The sequence below is a fragment of the Acartia tonsa genome, chromosome 12 (genome assembly GCF_053477335.1).
Source record: "Acartia tonsa isolate MP-2025a chromosome 12, ASM5347733v1, whole genome shotgun sequence".
In the NCBI taxonomy this organism is placed as follows: domain Eukaryota; kingdom Metazoa; phylum Arthropoda; class Copepoda; order Calanoida; family Acartiidae; genus Acartia; species Acartia tonsa.
This window is the reverse complement of record NC_137271.1, coordinates 3,016,572-3,035,892: the sequence shown is the minus strand read 5'-3', so window position 1 is coordinate 3,035,892 and position 19,321 is coordinate 3,016,572. Positions and strand designations below refer to the sequence as shown.

General features: G+C 30.3%; 2 protein-coding genes across 4 annotated transcripts in view; one reads left to right on the top strand and one right to left on the bottom strand.

The window, feature by feature from the left end:
- LOC145334086 (isocitrate dehydrogenase [NADP]-like) overlaps positions 1-19,321 on the top strand; it is a 341,086-nt gene that overhangs the window by 3,942 nt on the left and 317,823 nt on the right. The gene's annotated exons all lie outside the window — the stretch shown is intronic.
- The window catches only part of LOC145334088 (cdc42-interacting protein 4-like), a 111,131-nt gene that overhangs the window by 28,383 nt on the left and 63,427 nt on the right, over positions 1-19,321 (bottom strand). For 2 of the 3 annotated variants that reach the window (XM_080179369.1, XM_080179370.1), the window contains exons 5-13: positions 19,109-19,175; positions 12,256-12,316; positions 7,637-7,730; positions 4,887-4,962; positions 3,812-3,924; positions 3,221-3,278; positions 2,482-2,587; positions 1,761-1,828; positions 1,117-1,192 (exon numbers count right to left, since the gene is read on the bottom strand). In XM_080179369.1, the coding sequence (XP_080035495.1) occupies positions 1,117-1,192; positions 1,761-1,828; positions 2,482-2,587; positions 3,221-3,278; positions 3,812-3,924; positions 4,887-4,962; positions 7,637-7,730; positions 12,256-12,316; positions 19,109-19,175 (719 nt within the window). Of the gene's footprint in view, positions 1-1,116; positions 1,193-1,760; positions 1,829-2,481; positions 2,588-3,220; positions 3,279-3,811; positions 3,925-4,431; positions 4,494-4,886; positions 4,963-7,636; positions 7,731-12,255; positions 12,317-19,108; positions 19,176-19,321 lie in introns of all 3 variants that reach the window. The other variant, XM_080179371.1, reaches the window with a different exon arrangement.

Sequence of the window (19,321 nt, the reverse complement as noted above, 5' to 3'; positions counted from 1 at the left end):
AGACAGATAGATAGATACCTTTAATTTAGTATAATTTGGTATATTACATGCATAGGGGAAAAAGTATCCTACATGGTAATTATTATTATAGATAGATAGACAGACAGATAGATAGATACCTTTAATTTAGTATAATTTGGTATATTACATTCATAGGGGAAAAAGTATCCTACATGGTAATTATTATTATAGATAGATAGACAGACAGATAGATAGATACCTTTAATTTAGTATAATTTGGTATATTACATGCATAGGGGAAAAACTATCCTACAGGTTAATTATTGAGATAGATAGATAGACAGACAGATAGATAGATACCTTTAATTTAATATAATTTGGTATATTACATTCATAGTGGAAAAACTATTCTACATGGTAATTATTATTATAGATAGATAGATAGATAGATGGATAGATACCTTTAATTTAGTATAATTTGGTATATTACATGCATAGGGGAAAAACTATACTACATGGTAATTATTGAGATACATAGATAGATAAATAGATAGACAGATAGACAGATAGATAGATAGATAGAAAGACAGATAGATACATACCTTTAATTTAGTATAATTTGGTATATTACATATGCATAGGGGAAAAACTATACTACATGGTAATTATTATAGATAGATAGATATTAGATAGCCAGATAGATAGATAGATAGATAGTTAGATAGATAGAAGATAGATATATAGATGCATAAATGGATAGATAGATAGATATATAGACGCATAGATGGATAGATAGATAGATACATAAATAAAATATATATATCAAATATAGGTATGAAGATAGACAGATATACCCATGAATTACTTGGGTCTATTTAATGGACAGATAAATATATAGACAGACAGATAGATGGACAGAAAGAAAGAAAGACAGAAAAATTATAGACAAATAAAAAAGATAGATAGATAGATATACCTCTAGATATTCAGATAGATAGATAGATAGATAGATAGATAGGTAGGTAGATAGAAATACATCTGAAAGACTAGCTAAGTATTTTGACTTGGATCTATTTGATTGACTGATAGATAGATAGAAAGACAGATAGACAGATAGATAGATAGATAGATAGATAGATAGAAAGATAGATATACCTCTGAATGACTAGCTGAGTATCTTGACTTGGATCTATTTCATTGACACATCTCTCCATTTCTTCCAAACATTTCACTAGAAAAAAAAACAAATTTATTGACAATACCTTTCCATTTCTATTTCATTTAGAAGTAAGATAATGTATATATTATTACTGGGATGTTACGCCAGATTTTCATGTTCTTTAATAAAGTGAAACTCGCCGCCGGCTAAAATAATTATATCCCCATCCACCTCTTCTAATCCATAACCTCCTATCCTACTGGATGAACAAACTGACCAATAAATGAGTACCAGAAGTCCTAATCTAATGGAGAGGAAATGTTGTTTATTATCATTGGGGACGTATATCAATTCATAGTCTATTGTCTTATCTTTTAAGATCCCTGATAAATTTATAGTTATTTATTGCATCGTATTAAAGATAGCTTACCGGTGAAATGAAAATAAAATATTATAAGATTAAAATCAGGTTTGTTAGACCAGAGGGACCTTAAGCCCGGACTAACAAATCTAGTATTAATTTTATAATTTTTTTTTAATATTAGTGGAAAATTGTCTTTCAATCGATGATTTTTAAGTGTCGCTGAGAACCGGTTCTAATCCAACGGATATTGAACGGATTGGAAGTGCATGTACTTACCTACTATAGGCACAACTTGTTTCTCAGCCTGGATTCCTCGCATAAAAGTTTCTTTCACAAAATTACCCCTAAATAGATAGATAAATAGATAGATTGATGGATAGATAAATTGATTTTGATGTAACATTTTATAGATAGATGGATGGATAGATAAATATATCAATAAATAGATAATTTATATTGGTTCCTCTTGAAGTTTATTCCACAAAATTTCCCCTAAATAGTTGAATGGGTTGATGGATGTAAAATGAATGTATAAATACAAAATTTAGAGATAGATAGATCCAGTGTGTTTTTTTTATGCGAACTTTTTTAAAAGCAATTTTACCGCACTTATAGTTATCAGAATTTAATGATTAATGGCTTATTTTCTTCGTTTTTTTAAGGCAATTTATAAATTAACAAAAAATATTTAAAAAGTAAAATCTAAAATTGAAGATGTCAATTTCAACATCTAAAAATGGTTTTAGCGCATTTTTCTTATGCTCAAATCTTCTACTTTTTGCAAGAATGGCTGCAAAACGCTTCAAAGTTAGACAGATAGATAGATAAACCTGGTAACAGTAAGTGCTTGAAAATTATCAAATACAGTTGGTAAGTACTGATAATGATATTATAGATGGATAGATAGATATATTGTTAAATAGATAGATATATAGATAGATAGATAGATAAATAGCTAGATAGATAGATAGGTAAATAGCTAGATATATAGATATACCTGGTAACAGTTAGTGCTTGTAGATTATCAAATACAGTTGGTAGGTATTGATAATAATATTGCTTCTGGGTTTCATTTGCTTTCATCAACTCATGTGCATAGTCACCTTAAATAATGATAATTATAGAGTTGCTGTGCTCTTAGAAATTTGCAAAAGGATAGCTGCATGAAGTGCATTTCAGAAAAAAAACATTTCAAGCCCAAGTTACAAGTATACCATAAAACATATACCTAAATATAATTTTGTATTACAATAAATAGCATTCAATAAGGCACCACCAAAATAGTCATCATGCTGTTTTTGTGAAAACAGGACAGCCATTTATGTTGCATATATCAAAAATATGATTTTTAAGACTACCTTAAATTGATAGATATCTTTAAAACTACCTGGTAGAAAATTGAAATTCTTTCAAATATATGTCCTATTGATGTAGTTTAAAATATTGAACAGAAAAAAATATGCAGTTCACTAATTTCAAGTTTAAATTAGATTTAGATTTTTTTATCGAATGGATTTATTATTACTTGGATCATACACCATTTTATCATGTACATGAAAAGCTAGTGCAAAATCCAAGTAATAATAAATTGATTGTTGTTTGAGATGTAATAAAGTTAAAGAATAAACACAGAAATTTCTGTTTACATATTTAGTGCGACACATAAATAAGGCTAATAATCTAGGGGCCCAGTGGCTTGCATTAAAAAGAATGATTCCTAGAATAATAATCTTTACCTTTCATTTGTTCACAATAGTTCTTTCTGGAGTCACTTGTTTTGGCCAATTTCTGTATCTGAAATGAGTTTGAAAATAAAAATTTCAATTGGGCAATTTAAAATCAACCAATGGTGTGGGTTATATTAACACAGCCAAGTAGCAGAAAACAATTTGGTAGCAGACGAATCAGGTCATTGAAAAAGAAAGGGAGGAAGTTAACTGTATTATATACATCTATACTTAGATCTGTTGTATGTATATTTATTTGGCAGTCTGTCTTTTGTTCTTTGTTGGTCTGTTTGTTTGTATGATACAGTATGTATGTCTGTTTAACTTTTTTATTTACCAGTGGTGAATCTGTCTATCTTTACGTCTGTCAATCTATCTATCTATCTATCTATTATTATACCTGGTTTCTGGAGACATTATTGCTGGCGTCTGCCTTGTTGTAATCTATCTATACATATGTCTATCTATTTAACCATCAATCTATCTATCTATTAATATACCTGGTTTCTGGAGACATCATTGCTGGCGTCTGCCTTGTTATAATCCATTTGTTTATCTGTCTATCTATGTATTTACCTATCTATCTATCTATTAATATACCTGGTTTCTGGAGACATCATTGCTGGCGTCTGCTTTGTTATAGTCCATTTGTGCCTGCTCCCAGTCGAAAAAACTGCGCTGATACTTCACTTTTACCCTCTCCAAATGTTGATCTAAAATAGAAATAGAAATCTCAAGAGATAAGACAATTGACAAACCGAATTTTTTTGTACAAAATGTAAAGGGTGTTTGCTTCTAGTTCATTGGATCGATTGTTCGAATCTACCCTCAGTTTTAGAAAGATTAGATAACTTGAAATCTTTCTATGCCTTTCTTTAGGTTAGGAGACATTATAATCACGCTTAGGTTAGGTTATGATGTTGAATACTCAATAGTACTCCAATACATAAGTTAATTTTAAATTGATAAATAATAGGATTAGCCAGGAAAGGTATTAGATAGATATATGAATAATTATTGTTTAAAATCACGAAACCTTACCAGTGAAAATGTGAATTGAAAAAGTATTAAATCGTGTTTTGAAAAATCAAGTAGCACACTTAATACTTATTACATGAGCATAAGGACTTATTGAAACTCGCATACATTATCAACCTAAGGGTATCTGTCATATAACAAAGACATATATTTGAATCAAAAAAGAGGTAAGAAGTGCATACCTGATTTCGCTTTCTCTGCATCATATTTCTTCTTCTCTTTTGAACATTCTTTAGCAGCTTTCTATCTATCTATCTATCTATCTATCTATCTATCTATCTATCTATCTATCTATCTATCTATCTATCTATCTATCTATCTTTCTATCTATCTATCATCTATCTATCTATCATCTATCTATCTATCTATCTATCTATCTATCATCTAGCTATCTATCTATCTATCATCTATCATCTATCTATCTATCTATCTATCTATCTATCTCTCTATCTATCTATCATCTATCTATATATATATTTCATCTATCTATATATCTATCTATCTACATATTTATATATCTATCTATCTACATATCTATATATCTATCATCTATCTATATATATATCATCTATCTATATATCTATCTATCATCTACCTATATATCTATCATCTTTCTATAATCTATCTATCTATCTACCTGATTTCGCTTTCTCTGCATCGTATTTCTTCTTCTCTTTTGAACATTCTTTAGCAGCTTTAGTGTAATCTTCACACTAAAATATAAAATACTAAGTCATTAAAGCTAGGGACGTCTAAGCTTTTTTATTCAAGGGGGTAAAATGAGAGTTTTTTTTTAAAGATTTTAGGGGGGGTTATCAATATCTAATGTATTTTTTAAAAAGTTTTGAGTGGGGTACAATGAGGGGTTTGAAAATTTGAGATAAACATCCTCGGACGTATATGTAAACCAATGCAATGCAAGAAGGGAAGGGCCATTGGAAAATAAATCATTCTGGTATCCAAAGCATAATAATGGATCAAAATAATTAGCGATGAAAAAAGATTGACAACATCCATAAGTATTGAAGAAAAAATCACTAAACCTGCTAAAAGCAGTCTGACCGCAATGAGTTATTTAATCAAACAAAATTTCTAAATCCCAAGGTAATAAATGAACGAGCGATAGTTCATGATTTTATACCGTAATTATGCTCCTCCTTGACAAGTTTCAACCTTCTATCTTTTATAGGAGCCAAGAAAATCAAATTTCCCCAAAATAATTGAGACAGTAATTTTAAAATATAGAGTAACTTCGTTACTAAAAAGTCAATTTATGTAATAACTAAATTTCTAAAATATTGCTAAATACTAAAAGTACACACCAAAAATAATAACAATTAAAAAATGTAAATGTTTCATAGTTTAACTAGGCAAATAAAAAATTCAGCAAAAATTAAAAATTGCTGAAGTATTAATGATTTTATGTTAGCTATAAATCAATTTAAAAGTATGTATGTAAGCAGATTTTTATCAATCTCGCATAGGGATATGTTCGTCCGTATGTCCGTCATTTATTACGTTATTGTATTGGGGATGAACATTTAAAACAATCAACTCATTCTTACCCCATTCAGGGATCTAAAGGGATAAGACAAATGCTGATAAATTTGATGTACATTCCATATAATAATACACAAATATATCCATTCTGTAAATTACAATTAGTGGTTTGGACACTAAACTAAATGAACCAAACATTCAAAATTTAATAAAAGTTCCCAAAGTTGTTTAGTCAACAAATAAGAAACCGTTATTATAAAACTTTGGGAACTAGCGTAATAAATAGTCCAATGTCCCCTCCCTGTGTAGTAATTGTATGTAGAAATTAATTTAAAGAGTTGGCACACTTAGATATTTTAATTCGGTAGTTTACCTATAATTAATAAGTAGATCCTAATTCCATACCCCCTTTTAAGAGTATGAAGAGTATCTTGACCAATAAACAGGTTCAAGTCTAATGCCTTACACAGTTCAGGCCTCAGACAAATGTCATGCAATCAAAAGGTTGGCTGTTTAAAGTCTTTTGGTTATAACATAATGGTACACCAACATAATACCTTGTGGTGTACCTGTCCTCTAGAGGTTATCCAGTTTCAGATACACCAAAATAAGACCTTGTGGTGTACCTGTCCTCTAGGGGTTATCCAAGTTCAGGTACACCAAAATAAGACCTTGTGGTGTACCTGTCCTCTAGAGATTATCCAGGTTCAGGTACACCAAAATAATACCTTGTGGTGTACCTGTCCTCTAGAGGTTATCCAGGTTCAGGTACACCAAAATAAGACCTTGTGGTGTACCTGTCCTCTAGAGGTTATCCAGGTTCAGGTACACCAAAATAAGACCTTGTGGTGTACCTGTCCTCTAGAGGTTATCCAGATTCAGATCCACAAAAATAATACCTTGAGGTTCAGATACACCAAAATAGGACCTGGTGGTTTACCTGTCCTCTAGAGGTTATCCAGGTTCAGGTACACCAAAATAAGACCTTGTGGTGTACCTTTTCTCTAGAGGTTATCCAGGTTCAGATACACCAAAATAAGACCTTGTGGTGTACCTGTCCTCTAGAGGTTATCCAGGTTCAGGTACACCAAAATAAGACCTTGTGGTGTACCTGTCCTCTAGAGGTTATCCAGGTTTAGGTATACCAAAATAAGACCTTGTGGTGTATTCAGGTTACTTTTCCAGCACTTTTAAGAGGGGAGGGGGGTTGTTTGATTGTTCCATTGACAAAAAATGCGCCAATTCCGCGTTAATTCTTTATCAAACAGGAAATAGAAATGGCATTAGGAAAGATTAGGATTTAAATGCAATTAATGTTGTTGAATGTAGCGAAGCTGATCTATAACTTAATTTGGACGTATGACAATTAGGACTTAATCTTAGTAACAATGGATCTCCAGGGATAAGACAAAAGACAAGTTTGAATCAATAAAAATTTAATAAAAGTCCCCAAAGTTGTAAACCCAACGAATAAGAAAATTTTAATATAAAACTTTGGGGACTAGTTAAAAACTCCATGGATAATAACAAAATCGTTTTCAAGTTATTTTTATCCCATTTACTTATCCCCCTATCTACCTTCCCTAATATAAAAAGCTGTTTTTGGAGGTCAGACGACCATTAGTATATGCATTTTTTTAATGCTATTATAAAGTAGCGACATTTAATTACCTAGTTATTTGATAATTTGTATCTATCTATCTATTTGTCATGCAATTCAAGGACCCTAACTCAAATTAACGAACCAACCAATCAAAATCTAATAAAACTCCCTAAAGTTGTAAAGGCAACTAGTAAGAAATCGTTATTAAAAAACTTTGGGGACTAGTGTAATAAACAGCCCAATGTATCCTCTATCTATTTTATTTTATTCAAAATTTTGCATACCTTTTTAACTAAAGAATTGTAAATTTCTTTTGCAAAAATATCTGCCAAGTGTTCGTGTTGGTTTGCCTGGTATATTGTTTCTTGAAGGATTAATCTGAAAAAGAATTAGTTATTAGATTTTTAAAAAAATTTAGTGCTTTCCCTTAAAGTGCCTGTCAAGCACTGAACCGCTCCCCTTAAAAAGAAAGGAAAATTTTGGGGGTATTTTTGATTTCACTAGGAAGGGTGGTGGTACCCCTTAAAATAGTTGTAAACCTTCCCTGGACCTATAAGAGGCTTCACTGTGAAGAAGAACCATATTTGTTTAGCAGTTAGCGAATCCTCCGGTACAAACAGACAGACAGACATCCAGTTACTTTTATATAAGCATGCTTTGATTTAGAATGTTTTAATCCTTGACAAAGCTCTTTCTTTGATCATTGATCCTTATCATTTTTTTATAACCAGCCAATATTCATGTCTATCTATCTACATGTAGTTATGTTTATATCTATTTATCTATTTATAATGTATATCTATGTATATCTATCTATCTAGGTATAATACTTGACAAAGCCTTTTCTTTGATCATAGATTCTTATCTTTATTTATAACCATTCAATTTTCATATCTATCTATATATGTCTATATATTTCTATCTATGTATATCTATGTGTTTACCAAAGCATTATTCAATCTATCTATCAATTTATTTATCTATTAATCTATCTATAAATATATCAATCCATCAAAATAACCATCTAAATATTTATCCATCTATCAAACTTTTTCTTATAACTTTTATGCTGTATCTGTCTTAAGTTTTCATCTGTCATTGACTTTATCTAGCGACTGAACCCATAGCATCTAGAGGCTCTGTATTCGCCTGGTATGGGGCAGAAAAATAGCCTAAAACCACCAATAAGAATATGATAAAAATACATCTCTAATGATTTTTATAATGGAGAACTTAATCGGTTCAGTGGTTAAGATCTTAACTAACAAACAAAAAACCTTAATAATTCATACAAAAGGATAAACAACTAAGTCATAAATTTCTATTTATCTATCTATCCTTTATCTTTCTATCAATCTATCTATCTATTATCTATCTATCCATTATCTATCAATCCTTTATCTATCTGTCCATTATCTATCTATCCTTTATCTATCTATCTATTATCTTTCTATCCATTATCTATCTATCCATTATCTATCTATCCTTTATCTATATGTCCACTATCTATCTATCCTTTATCTATCTATCCATCATATATCTATCCTTTATCTATCTATCTATCCTTTATCAATCTATCTATCTATTCATTATCTATCTAGCTATCTATCTTTGTATCAAAGTTTCTAGACGTCAATATGAATGATTTGCTGAATTGCAAAGAAAAATTTGCAAAAGTGTTCCAACAAAATCTCAAAATTTTTTTGCTGTAAATTTATTAATTCATTATGCAATTTTTGTATAAATTTGGCATTGCTTTCATAAGTTTCATATGTCCTTAAAGAATTAACCTGTCTAACTGTCAAGGCATTTTCCATATTGTGCAGTTTTACAAAAAAAAATGCTATTGTTTATTGTACACTTTTGTCTGTTTTGTAGAAACTTAAGTATGCAAAAAATCTTTTTATCCCTTTACTCCTTTCTTTCTCTCTTTAGTATATATTATTAGGGAATTTTCAGGGATCTACAGGGATAAGACAATGGAATAATAAATTTATGTACACGCTCTATAAAATTTATAACTAAATGAATTATCATTATTAGTATTTATTTACTAAAGTTAACTGTTCTTTTTTACTTGAAATAATCATAGCTGATTGTTGCTACGGTACTTACTAACAACAATGTTCTTGTTCTATCAATTTTAAATTATCCCCTTCATGATAAAAGACATTTTTTTGCAGAAAAATATTCACATACTAGCTAAATTTATTGATAGCTAAAAAATTATTGTCAACAAATCACAAATTGTTACTTTATGATAAATAACTAGATCCTATAACGCAAAATATTTGAATTTGACATTTTAAGCCATTTTAGCTTCTGCAAATGGTTAAAATCAGTGATCTAAAGGGATAAGACAATGGCTAATTGATTGATGTATATCCCCAATGATGATGCACAAAATTACACCTTCTATAGATTGTATTTAGTGGTTGAAACGTTTGGACACTCAACAATCAAAATTCATAAAAGATTCTCAAAGTTGTTCAGCAAAAAAAAATGAAAATTGTTAATATAAAACTTTGGGGACTAGTGTAATAAACAGCCCAATGTCCCCTCCCTCCCAGAGTTAAAATAGCTTCAAACCTCAAAACGAAGACAAAAAATAATATTTGCAGCTTTCAACGGTAACCAATATATGTGTATATAAAAAGCTATTCGCGAAATTCAAGATAAAGATCTCAGCCTTGACGGCTGAAGCACATTTTTGCCAATTAAAATCCCTGTCTTTCAGTTTTGCATGTCCGCTGATAGATAGATAGATATGTCCATAGATAGATAGATAGATAGATAGATAGATAGATAGATAGATAGATAGATAGATAGATAGATAGATAGATAGATAGATAGATATGTAGATAGATAGATAGATTGATATGTAGATAGATTGATATGTAGATAGATAGATAGATAGATGGATAGCACTTTTTTGCCAATTAAAATCCCAGTCTTTCTGTTTTGCATGTCCGCTGATAGATAATAGTTATTTCTCGTATCGTATTATAAACGGCTTTCCGCGGATATAGAATGTACAATTATAAGATTAAAACTAGTTTTTTTAGCCCCGAGGTGCCGGAGGCACCGGCTAAAAAAAACTGGTTTTAATCTTATGATTGTACATTTCTATATTCGTAGAAAGCTGGATATAATACGATGCTAGACATAGTTTTTTCGTATGGATGAGAACCGGTTCCTATCCACCGGATTCGAATGAATACGAGAAATTGATTTAACAGCATTTTAGCATAAGGATAAATAGAAAATAAATTAAATTAAATACAATTAGTTTGTACTGCCTGTAAATCTCTTAATTAAAGGAATCTTAATGGATAAGAAAATGGACGATAAATTGATGTAGAAATTATTAATATAAAAGTTAGGACACTTCTGAGCTGGATCTTTAAATCATTTCAATGGTGCGCTAAATCGGGGTGCGCAGAAATTCAGCCAATCACAGCGGTGCATTTTACGAAATTAAATTCTGCGCACCCCGATTTAGCGCACTTACTAAACATTTAAAGTATCCAAAGTATGACAACGAATGAAAGAACGTGTTTATAAAACTTTTAGTATCACTATAATTTATACAGTTAAATATCCCCTTCCGCCTTGCCTTAATCTATCAACTGAAGTGGTAATTTTGTTTATCATCACTGGGGAGGTATATCATTTTTTAAACGTCCATTGTCTTATCCCTTAAGATCCCTGACTAACTGATTTAAATTTAATTTAAGATTCTGTAAATAAGAGTTTAATTGATAATAGTATAAACAAGGACGAAAATAAATAAGATTGGGTTCAAATTTTTCAACCAATAATTTCAATGTACAGGGGGGTGATTTTTAGTTTTCGAAATAATTGAGGGTGTTTAATCGAAATATCAATATATCGTCCATTGTCTTACGCCTTGAGGTACCTGGCTTTACTTATCTTCCATTGGACTATCACTGTATCCCTACTAAATACCAGGGCTCAGCAACCGAGCTTCAACCGCGTGTAAGCCTCAGTGAAATCTTCATACTATAGCTTGAAATTCAGCTGGATGTCTAAACCTGTTCCCAAACATACAATTCATCTTTCAACAATTTTTTTTGCATACATAGCTTATATCTAGGGATTAAGTGCAGCTGCCGAGCCTTGCTAAATACTATAGTAGATAGCAGTAAATAGCTCATAAAAGTAAAATTAGTATTTAAGATACTTATAATGCAAAATGCCGATTTTTGTATTCTTTCAAAACTGATAGATTTTTATAAATAGCAAAATACGAGACCTGTCTACCTAACACCGTGGCATACTGTAGACAGTAAAGAGAGTAGGAGGAATGCCTTTGCCTTTAAATAACTGTAAACATTACTAAAGGGCTCAGAATGATACATTTATTGATGCTCAAATAGATAATTTGTAACAATCAGCCATGTGATGTCAAAAAATGAAAGATTATCCATCTCTTTTTTAGGGTTTTTTTCTTCCCATTTTTCTTCTCATCTTCCTCATTTTTATGACGTAACATGGCTGATTTTTGGGACACTTTGTCCATTTCCACTAATTTTCAATTTTTGCTGGTTTCAAAAAACCTTAAAAATGTAATTTATATGTTTTGCATTGTAGAATAATAAAATAAAACTGGTATGATGAGTTGACCTTAAAATATATCACTTATATATGTACAAGGTTTTGTGTTAATAGGACAGTTTTATCAATTAATTGTATCCAATAATCTAGCAAATAATCAATCTAGCTGTATTTATTTACTCAACTACATATCTATCTATTTATCTATTTATCTATTTATCTATTTATCTATTGATCTATTTATCTATTTATCTATTTATCTATTTATCTATTTATCTATCTATCTATATATCTATATATCTATCTATCTATCTATCTAAGTTACCTGAAAGATCTGTTTTGAGTAGTCTCATCGTCTTTTTTGTCCTTCTCCTTTTTACTCTCCTGATAATTTTATCAAATCACAATCATTTAATTATAAGCATAGTTTTTTTCAGTTTGAAGCTAAATCGAATGGGTTGTACTTTTTTATAAATGATTGGGTGTGGTGTTAGGCTATTTTCTAACATCCCCTGGTCTTTCCTAGAGGCAAGGGGTATGTATAAACAAACCAGTAAATTTTGCTAGTTATAATGTATTAAATAAACAAAAGCTTCATTTTTGATTGTTTAGATTTCCTACTCGTGAAAAAATTGTATTTATTGTGATCCTATAATATGAAATAGTTTTATTATTAACCGATTGAGTTCTCCAAATTTAGGAAAACTTCACGTAGGTCCCAGAGTGGTTTAAGGCTATTATATTTTTTATTTAAGTCTTAGCATGGTTTTATCTACTTTTCTAGCACCTGCGTGATATTTATAAATGTTTTTAGTTATTCTTTTTAAAGGTGGTTTTATGCTATTTATGACAGTGCTTTTTAGCGGCTAGTATTAAGAAATTAGAAAAATATTTGAATCTAAACCTTTTTAATTACATTGTTTCTTTGTCAAAAATTCTGATTAAAAATATTATTTTTATTTGAGGTGACAGGGATGGGATAATGGTTGATAAATTAAACTTTGTTGATTTTTCTTATTTGTAGATTTTATTTAATCGAAATATTTAAGGGTTAATATTGAACAGGGAGGGAGAGGACATTGGGCTGTTTATTACTCTAGTCCCCAAAGTTAATTAATAAAGTTTTCTTATTCATTGGATGAATCACTTTGGGACTGAAATTATATTTTGATTGGTTAGTTCATATAGTTGAGTGTCTAAACATTTCAACCATTAATAGTAATTTACAGAAGGAGAAATTTTGTGCATCATCAGTGGGAATGTACATCGATTATCGGCTATTGTCTTATCCCTTTAGATCCCTTATATTGAATGTTCTTTTCCTTTCTTCCCTGATTTGATTAGATCATAAAGTTAGTTATGTTTGTTTTTAAATTCTTTGAAATTGTTATCATGAATTAGGGATATGTCTATTTAATCTGAATAGCATTAAACCTTCCTAAAAAATATCTAATACCAAAATTTACATACTTTAGCTGTCTGTCTGTTGGAGGATCTATCTAACTGCTGAACCGATATGGTTCACCTTTAAATAAAATAGGTCCAGAAAGTGTACTTAAAGTTATCAAGAATAGTTTTTATATTTTTATAGACAGCTTTCTACGGATATTAAAATAAAAAATGTAAGATTTAATTCCCTTGAAGCACCTAAGGAACAGGCTAACAAAGCTAATATTATTTTATGACTTTTGTTTAAATATTCGTGGAAAATTGTCTGTAACACGATGCTGAAAATACTTTTATCCCTTATCCTTGCTGTAAAACAAAAAGAGTTTGTTTAATGTTTATTCAATCAATATTTTGAAAATATTTTTATTACCAGAATTTATTACTTCATGGACAAATACTTTGTTTTCAGTACAATGTTAGGTAATCAAAATGAATGGTGGTTTACCTTAAATTGTAGAGCATTGAACCCCTCTCTCCCTTGTAATAAATAGAAAATAAAATGGTATTTTTTAGGGAGGGAGGGGACATTGGTATGTTTATTACACTAGTCCCCAAAGTTTTATAAAAACGTTTTCTTATTCATTGGCTTAACAACTTTGAGGACTTGACTTATTGAATTTTGATTAGTTAGTTCGTTAAGTGGAGTGTCTTAACGTTGCAGCCAATAATTGTAATCCAACGGATGGGGTAATTTTGTGTAACATCAATTAGGATGTACATTAATTTATCAGCCATATTGGCTTAAACCCTTTTTATCCTTGGGTAGTTTTTGTGTTTGTTTATATCGACACAGGACAGCCCTTTATTAGCAGCAAAGTGGCGACGACTACAACTACGACTACGACCACGGCAACGGCCACAGTCACAGCTACGGCTACGGCAACGGCAACGGCAACGGCAACGAAAACGACAACGGCTACACATTTAAAGATCCAGCTGTAGTGTTAAGCCCAGCAGAAATTATGCATAAAGAAAAAGCCTTCTAGAAAATTGATTGCCCTTTCCTACAAAAATGTGTACACACTCTAACCAATAATGTGGTCCGATTATTCCTATACTGTGTTGCTATTAAACAAAATAAGTGATTGGAGATCTAGACTATCTACATTTATTCAGGGATCTAAAGGGATAAGACAATGACCGATAAATTGGTTTACATTCTTAATGTTAATACACAAAATTACCCCTTTTGTAGATTACAATTAATGATTGCAAGTTTTGAACACTTAACTAAAAAAACCAACCAAAATTTATTAAAAGTCCTCTAAGTTGGTATGCCACCGGATAAGAAAACGTTATAATAAAACTTTGAGGACTTGTGTGATAAACAGCCTATTGTCCCCTATCTCTCTGAGATTTATTATTGCAGGCTTAGTGAAATTGAAATTATTCTAAGCAACAAGGGCAATCATGACCTATAACAGAAAGGGTAATTTTAGTTTATTATCATTTATTATCATATCCCTTAAAATCCCTGGTATATTATATTGGTACCCAAAGATTTATAAATTGAATCTTTCATTCTTGGATATAAAAAACTTTGGGTACTTTTATTAAATTCTGATTGGTTGGTAGAAATCTTCTGAGTATCCAAACTTTTCCTCCGAGATGGGGAAATTTGTTTACCATCAACAATTAAGTGTATGTGTGTTTCATTATACGGAATTATCTTAGCAATTTATAGAGTAGCTACGCTTTAAAAAAAATGTAAGTAGATGAAAAGAAATAAGTGCATTCAGAATTAACTAGAAGGATAAATGAAAAAAATGTTCTAAAAAAACTGCAAAACAATGAAAATACTTTTTAGCGAATAAGAGATTTCATCCACTAATTTTGTTCTACAGAAGGGCAAATTGTGTGTATTAACATTGGGGATTTACAACAATTTAACAGTCATTGTCTTATCCCTTTAGATCCCTGAAATTAACTAGAAGGATAAATAGAAAAGTGTTTTTATAAAAATGCAGAACGATAAAAATATTTTTTAGCGAATCAGAGGTTTGAAGGAGGTTTAGTTGCTATGACAGAAGCAAATTATTCTCGTCATAACAAAGATCTTAAGATGTGCATGGTAATTAGTTGCGCATATTCTAGGTCAAGTCATTCTCTCTACTCTAGCTATTTATGGCGCGTACCTGACATATCATCAAAAGGAACCATTGTTAACGTCTTTAGTTATGATGTAATGTCGGGCCAAGATTCAAACCTATCACCTTCCAGCCAACGAGCGGATGCGCTAGTCGCGGGTTTTAATACTTGCCCTATAAGTTGCATACAAATATTTAGGCTTCTTCATTAATTTTAAATCAATTACTATCCGCTTGATTAGAACCGGTTCTCAGCCATACTGTATAGCTTCGTATTACAGACACATTTATTTTTCAGGATGGCTTTAAAACGGTTCTAATCCAGCGGTTATCAGTCGGGTTCGAAGCCATACTGGAAAAGTTTTACCTTAGACTGCAAATTACAAAAATGAAATTCCTAAGATTTAAAAAAAAATATCATTTGATTAAAGAGTAATTCAAAAATACTTCTTTCAATAAATTTCAACATTGATTTTGCTTTAGGCGATTTTTGTAGCATATTGAAGTTTTGAATCTACTGCAGTTCACGGTGGACATTTATTTCCTAAAATCTATGAACTTTATAGGAATAGAAGAAATATAAACAATATAGAATAGCCAAGATCTCATGAATCACAGGGAAAGCTTCACTGAAGAAAAAACACGTAAAATGCATTTATGTTCGATGCGAAGTAACAATGCATTAATGAGTAGTGATTCAGTGAGTATAAAGGATTATTTGAAGGCCTGTTTATGTCTGTTAAACTTGTGTGCGAGCATAATCTGTACGTCACCGTTAGTAGTTTTCAAAGTTCAAAGATTTTTGGGGATAAACGTTACCAGGAATATTTCACCGTGAACTGCACTAGATCCGAAGTTTTTATCTATCTATCGCGTTTTCAGATTGTTCATCTTTTTTCATCCTTTTTTTGTAATTCTATCTATACTTTGATTCGTCTATCAATCTAATTTTTGATCTATCATTTGTAAAATATCTATTGGAAAAATTATTTGATCTATCTATTCAACCTTAAAATATAATAAATTATCTTTTTTTTCTTGCTCTAAAGAAAACTTCCCCCTGTTGCATTCAGGGAATGAGAGGACATTGGGCTGTTTATTACACTAGTCCCCAAAGTTTTATATTACGACTTTTTTTTTATTTGTTGGCTTAACAACTTTGGGGACTTTTATTAAATTTTACTAAACTACTTTCAATCTTCTGAAGGGGTACCTTGTGTATAATGATTGGGGATGTATATCAATTTATCGGCCATTGTCTTATCCCTTTAGATCCCTGGTTGCATTACAACTGTTGGAATTTAAATAATTAGCCCGCAGCGTAGTATATGGATAGCTACACCTATTAATAACTTCATATATTTTAGATCAGAGATCTAAAGGGATAAGACAATGGCTGGTAAATTGATGTTCATCCCGAATGATGATACACAAAGTTAATCCTTAGATAGATTACAATTAGTTGTTGAAACGTTTGGACACCCAACTTAATGAACCAATTAATCAAAATACAATAAAAGTCCCTCTAGTTCTTATGCCAACGAATAGAAAAACCTTATTATAAAACTTTGGGAACTAGTGTATGTACCTCCCTGGATTTAATTTATTTTGCAACAACCTATCTCTGTGTCCCTGTTTAAATAACTTCTAGGAATTTATTTCAAGTAAATTTTAAAATTGAGAAATTACATAACTCTAAATATTTTTCAAGTAAATTGTAAATTATTTATTTTTATTTTGTCATTGCATAACATTAAAATTGTTTATAGTGTTATATTAATTAATTTGAATTTAGTGGCTTCTCCCCTAGCTTCTTAGAGCTTTGTCCTTTGAGGGGTCCCCCTAATATTTATTTATGTTTTGTTAAAAAGAAAAAAAATTATTTGTTTAGGGGGGGGAGGGGTTGAGGCACCTTCTTACTAAACAGCCTAAAACCTGTTTTGAACCAAAATAATTTTTCTTAAAATAACTATTTGTATAATGAATCTAATCCATTTTTTTTTCATATTTCTATCTTATTATCTATCCAGAGATCTAAAGGGATAAGACAAACGCCGATAAATTGATATACATCCCCAATAGTGATATACAAAATTACCCCTTCTGTAGATTAAAATTAGTGGTTAAAACGTTTGAACACTCAAACTGTATCAATCAATCAAAATTCACTGAAATCTCCAAAGTTGTTCAGCCAACGAAAAAGTAAACATTATTATAAAATTTAGGGCTAGCAAAATAAACAGCCCATTGTCTCATCTCTCTCTGCAATCTCTCCATTCTAAGACATCAAGTAATTGTTATTTATTTTCTAGGTAGATAGTATCTATCTAACTATCTATCTATCTATCTAACTATCTATCCTTTCCAAGATATCAAATAATTGTAATTTAATTCCTTGGGTAGATAACTACTGACAAGAACTTTAAGTTTCTTACTAAATTCTTTCTATTTCATTATCTATTTATCTATCTATCTATCTGTCTATCTATATGACAATCTATCCATTCTAAGATAACAAATAATTGTGATTTAATTCCTTAGGTAAATAACTACTGACAAGCACTTTCAGTTTTTTACTATATTCTTCCTATTTCATTATCTATCTATCTATCTATCAATCTATCTGACTATCTATCCAACAAAGATATCAAATAATTGTGATTTATATCCTTGGGTAGATAACTGCTGACAAGCACTTTTAGTTTCTTACTATATTCTTTCTATTTCATTATCTATCTATCTATCATCTATCTATTTGACAATCTATCCATTCTAAGATATCAAATAATTGTGATTTAATTCCTTGGGTAGATAACTACTGACAAGCACTTTCAGTTTTTTACTATATTCTTTCTATTTCATTATCTATCTATCTATCTATCTTACTATCTATCTATCTATCTATCTGTCTATCTATCCATAGAATAATTGTGATTTATTTTCTTAGGTAGATATTATCTATCTATCTGACTATCTTTTCATTATAAGACATAAAATAATTGTAATTTCCTTAGGTACATATTATCTATCCAACTTTCTATCTATCTATCTGACTATCCATCCATTCTAAGATATCGAATAATTGTGATTTAATTCCTTGGGTAAATAACTGCTGACAAGCACTTTTAGTTTCTTACTATATTCTTTCTATTTAATTATCTATTTATCTATCTATCAATCTATCTATCTATATGACAATCTATCCATTCTAAGATAACAAATAATTGTGATTTAATTCCTTAGGTAAATAACTACTGACAAGCACTTTTAGTTTCTTACTATATTCTTTCTATTTCATTATCTATTTATCTATCTATCTATCTATCTGACAATCTATCCATTCTAAGATATCAAATAATTGTGATTTATTTCCTTGGGTAGATAACTACTGACAAGCACTTTCAGTTTCTTACTATATTCTTTCTATTTCATTATCTATTTATCTATCTATCTATCTATCTGACAATCTATCCATTCTAAGATATCAAATAATTGTGATTTATTTCCTTGGGTAGATAACTACTGACAAGCACTTTCAGTTTCTTACTATATTCTTTCTATTTCATTATCTATTTATCTATCTATCTATCTATCTGACAATCTATCCATTCTAAGATATCAAATAATTGTGATTTATTTCCTTGGGTAGATAACTACTGACAAGCACTTTCAGTTTCTTACTATATTCTTTCTCGATTTCTCCTCTTTCCTGAAAAAATATTAAAATTTAAACTATTAGTTATTAAGATATCTTAAGCTTCAGACGAAGGACAAGAAGAAAAAATGTAGACATAAAGAACGACGGAAGGACTCAAGGACAACCAAGCTTTTTTTGAGGGGGCTGAAATGAGATGA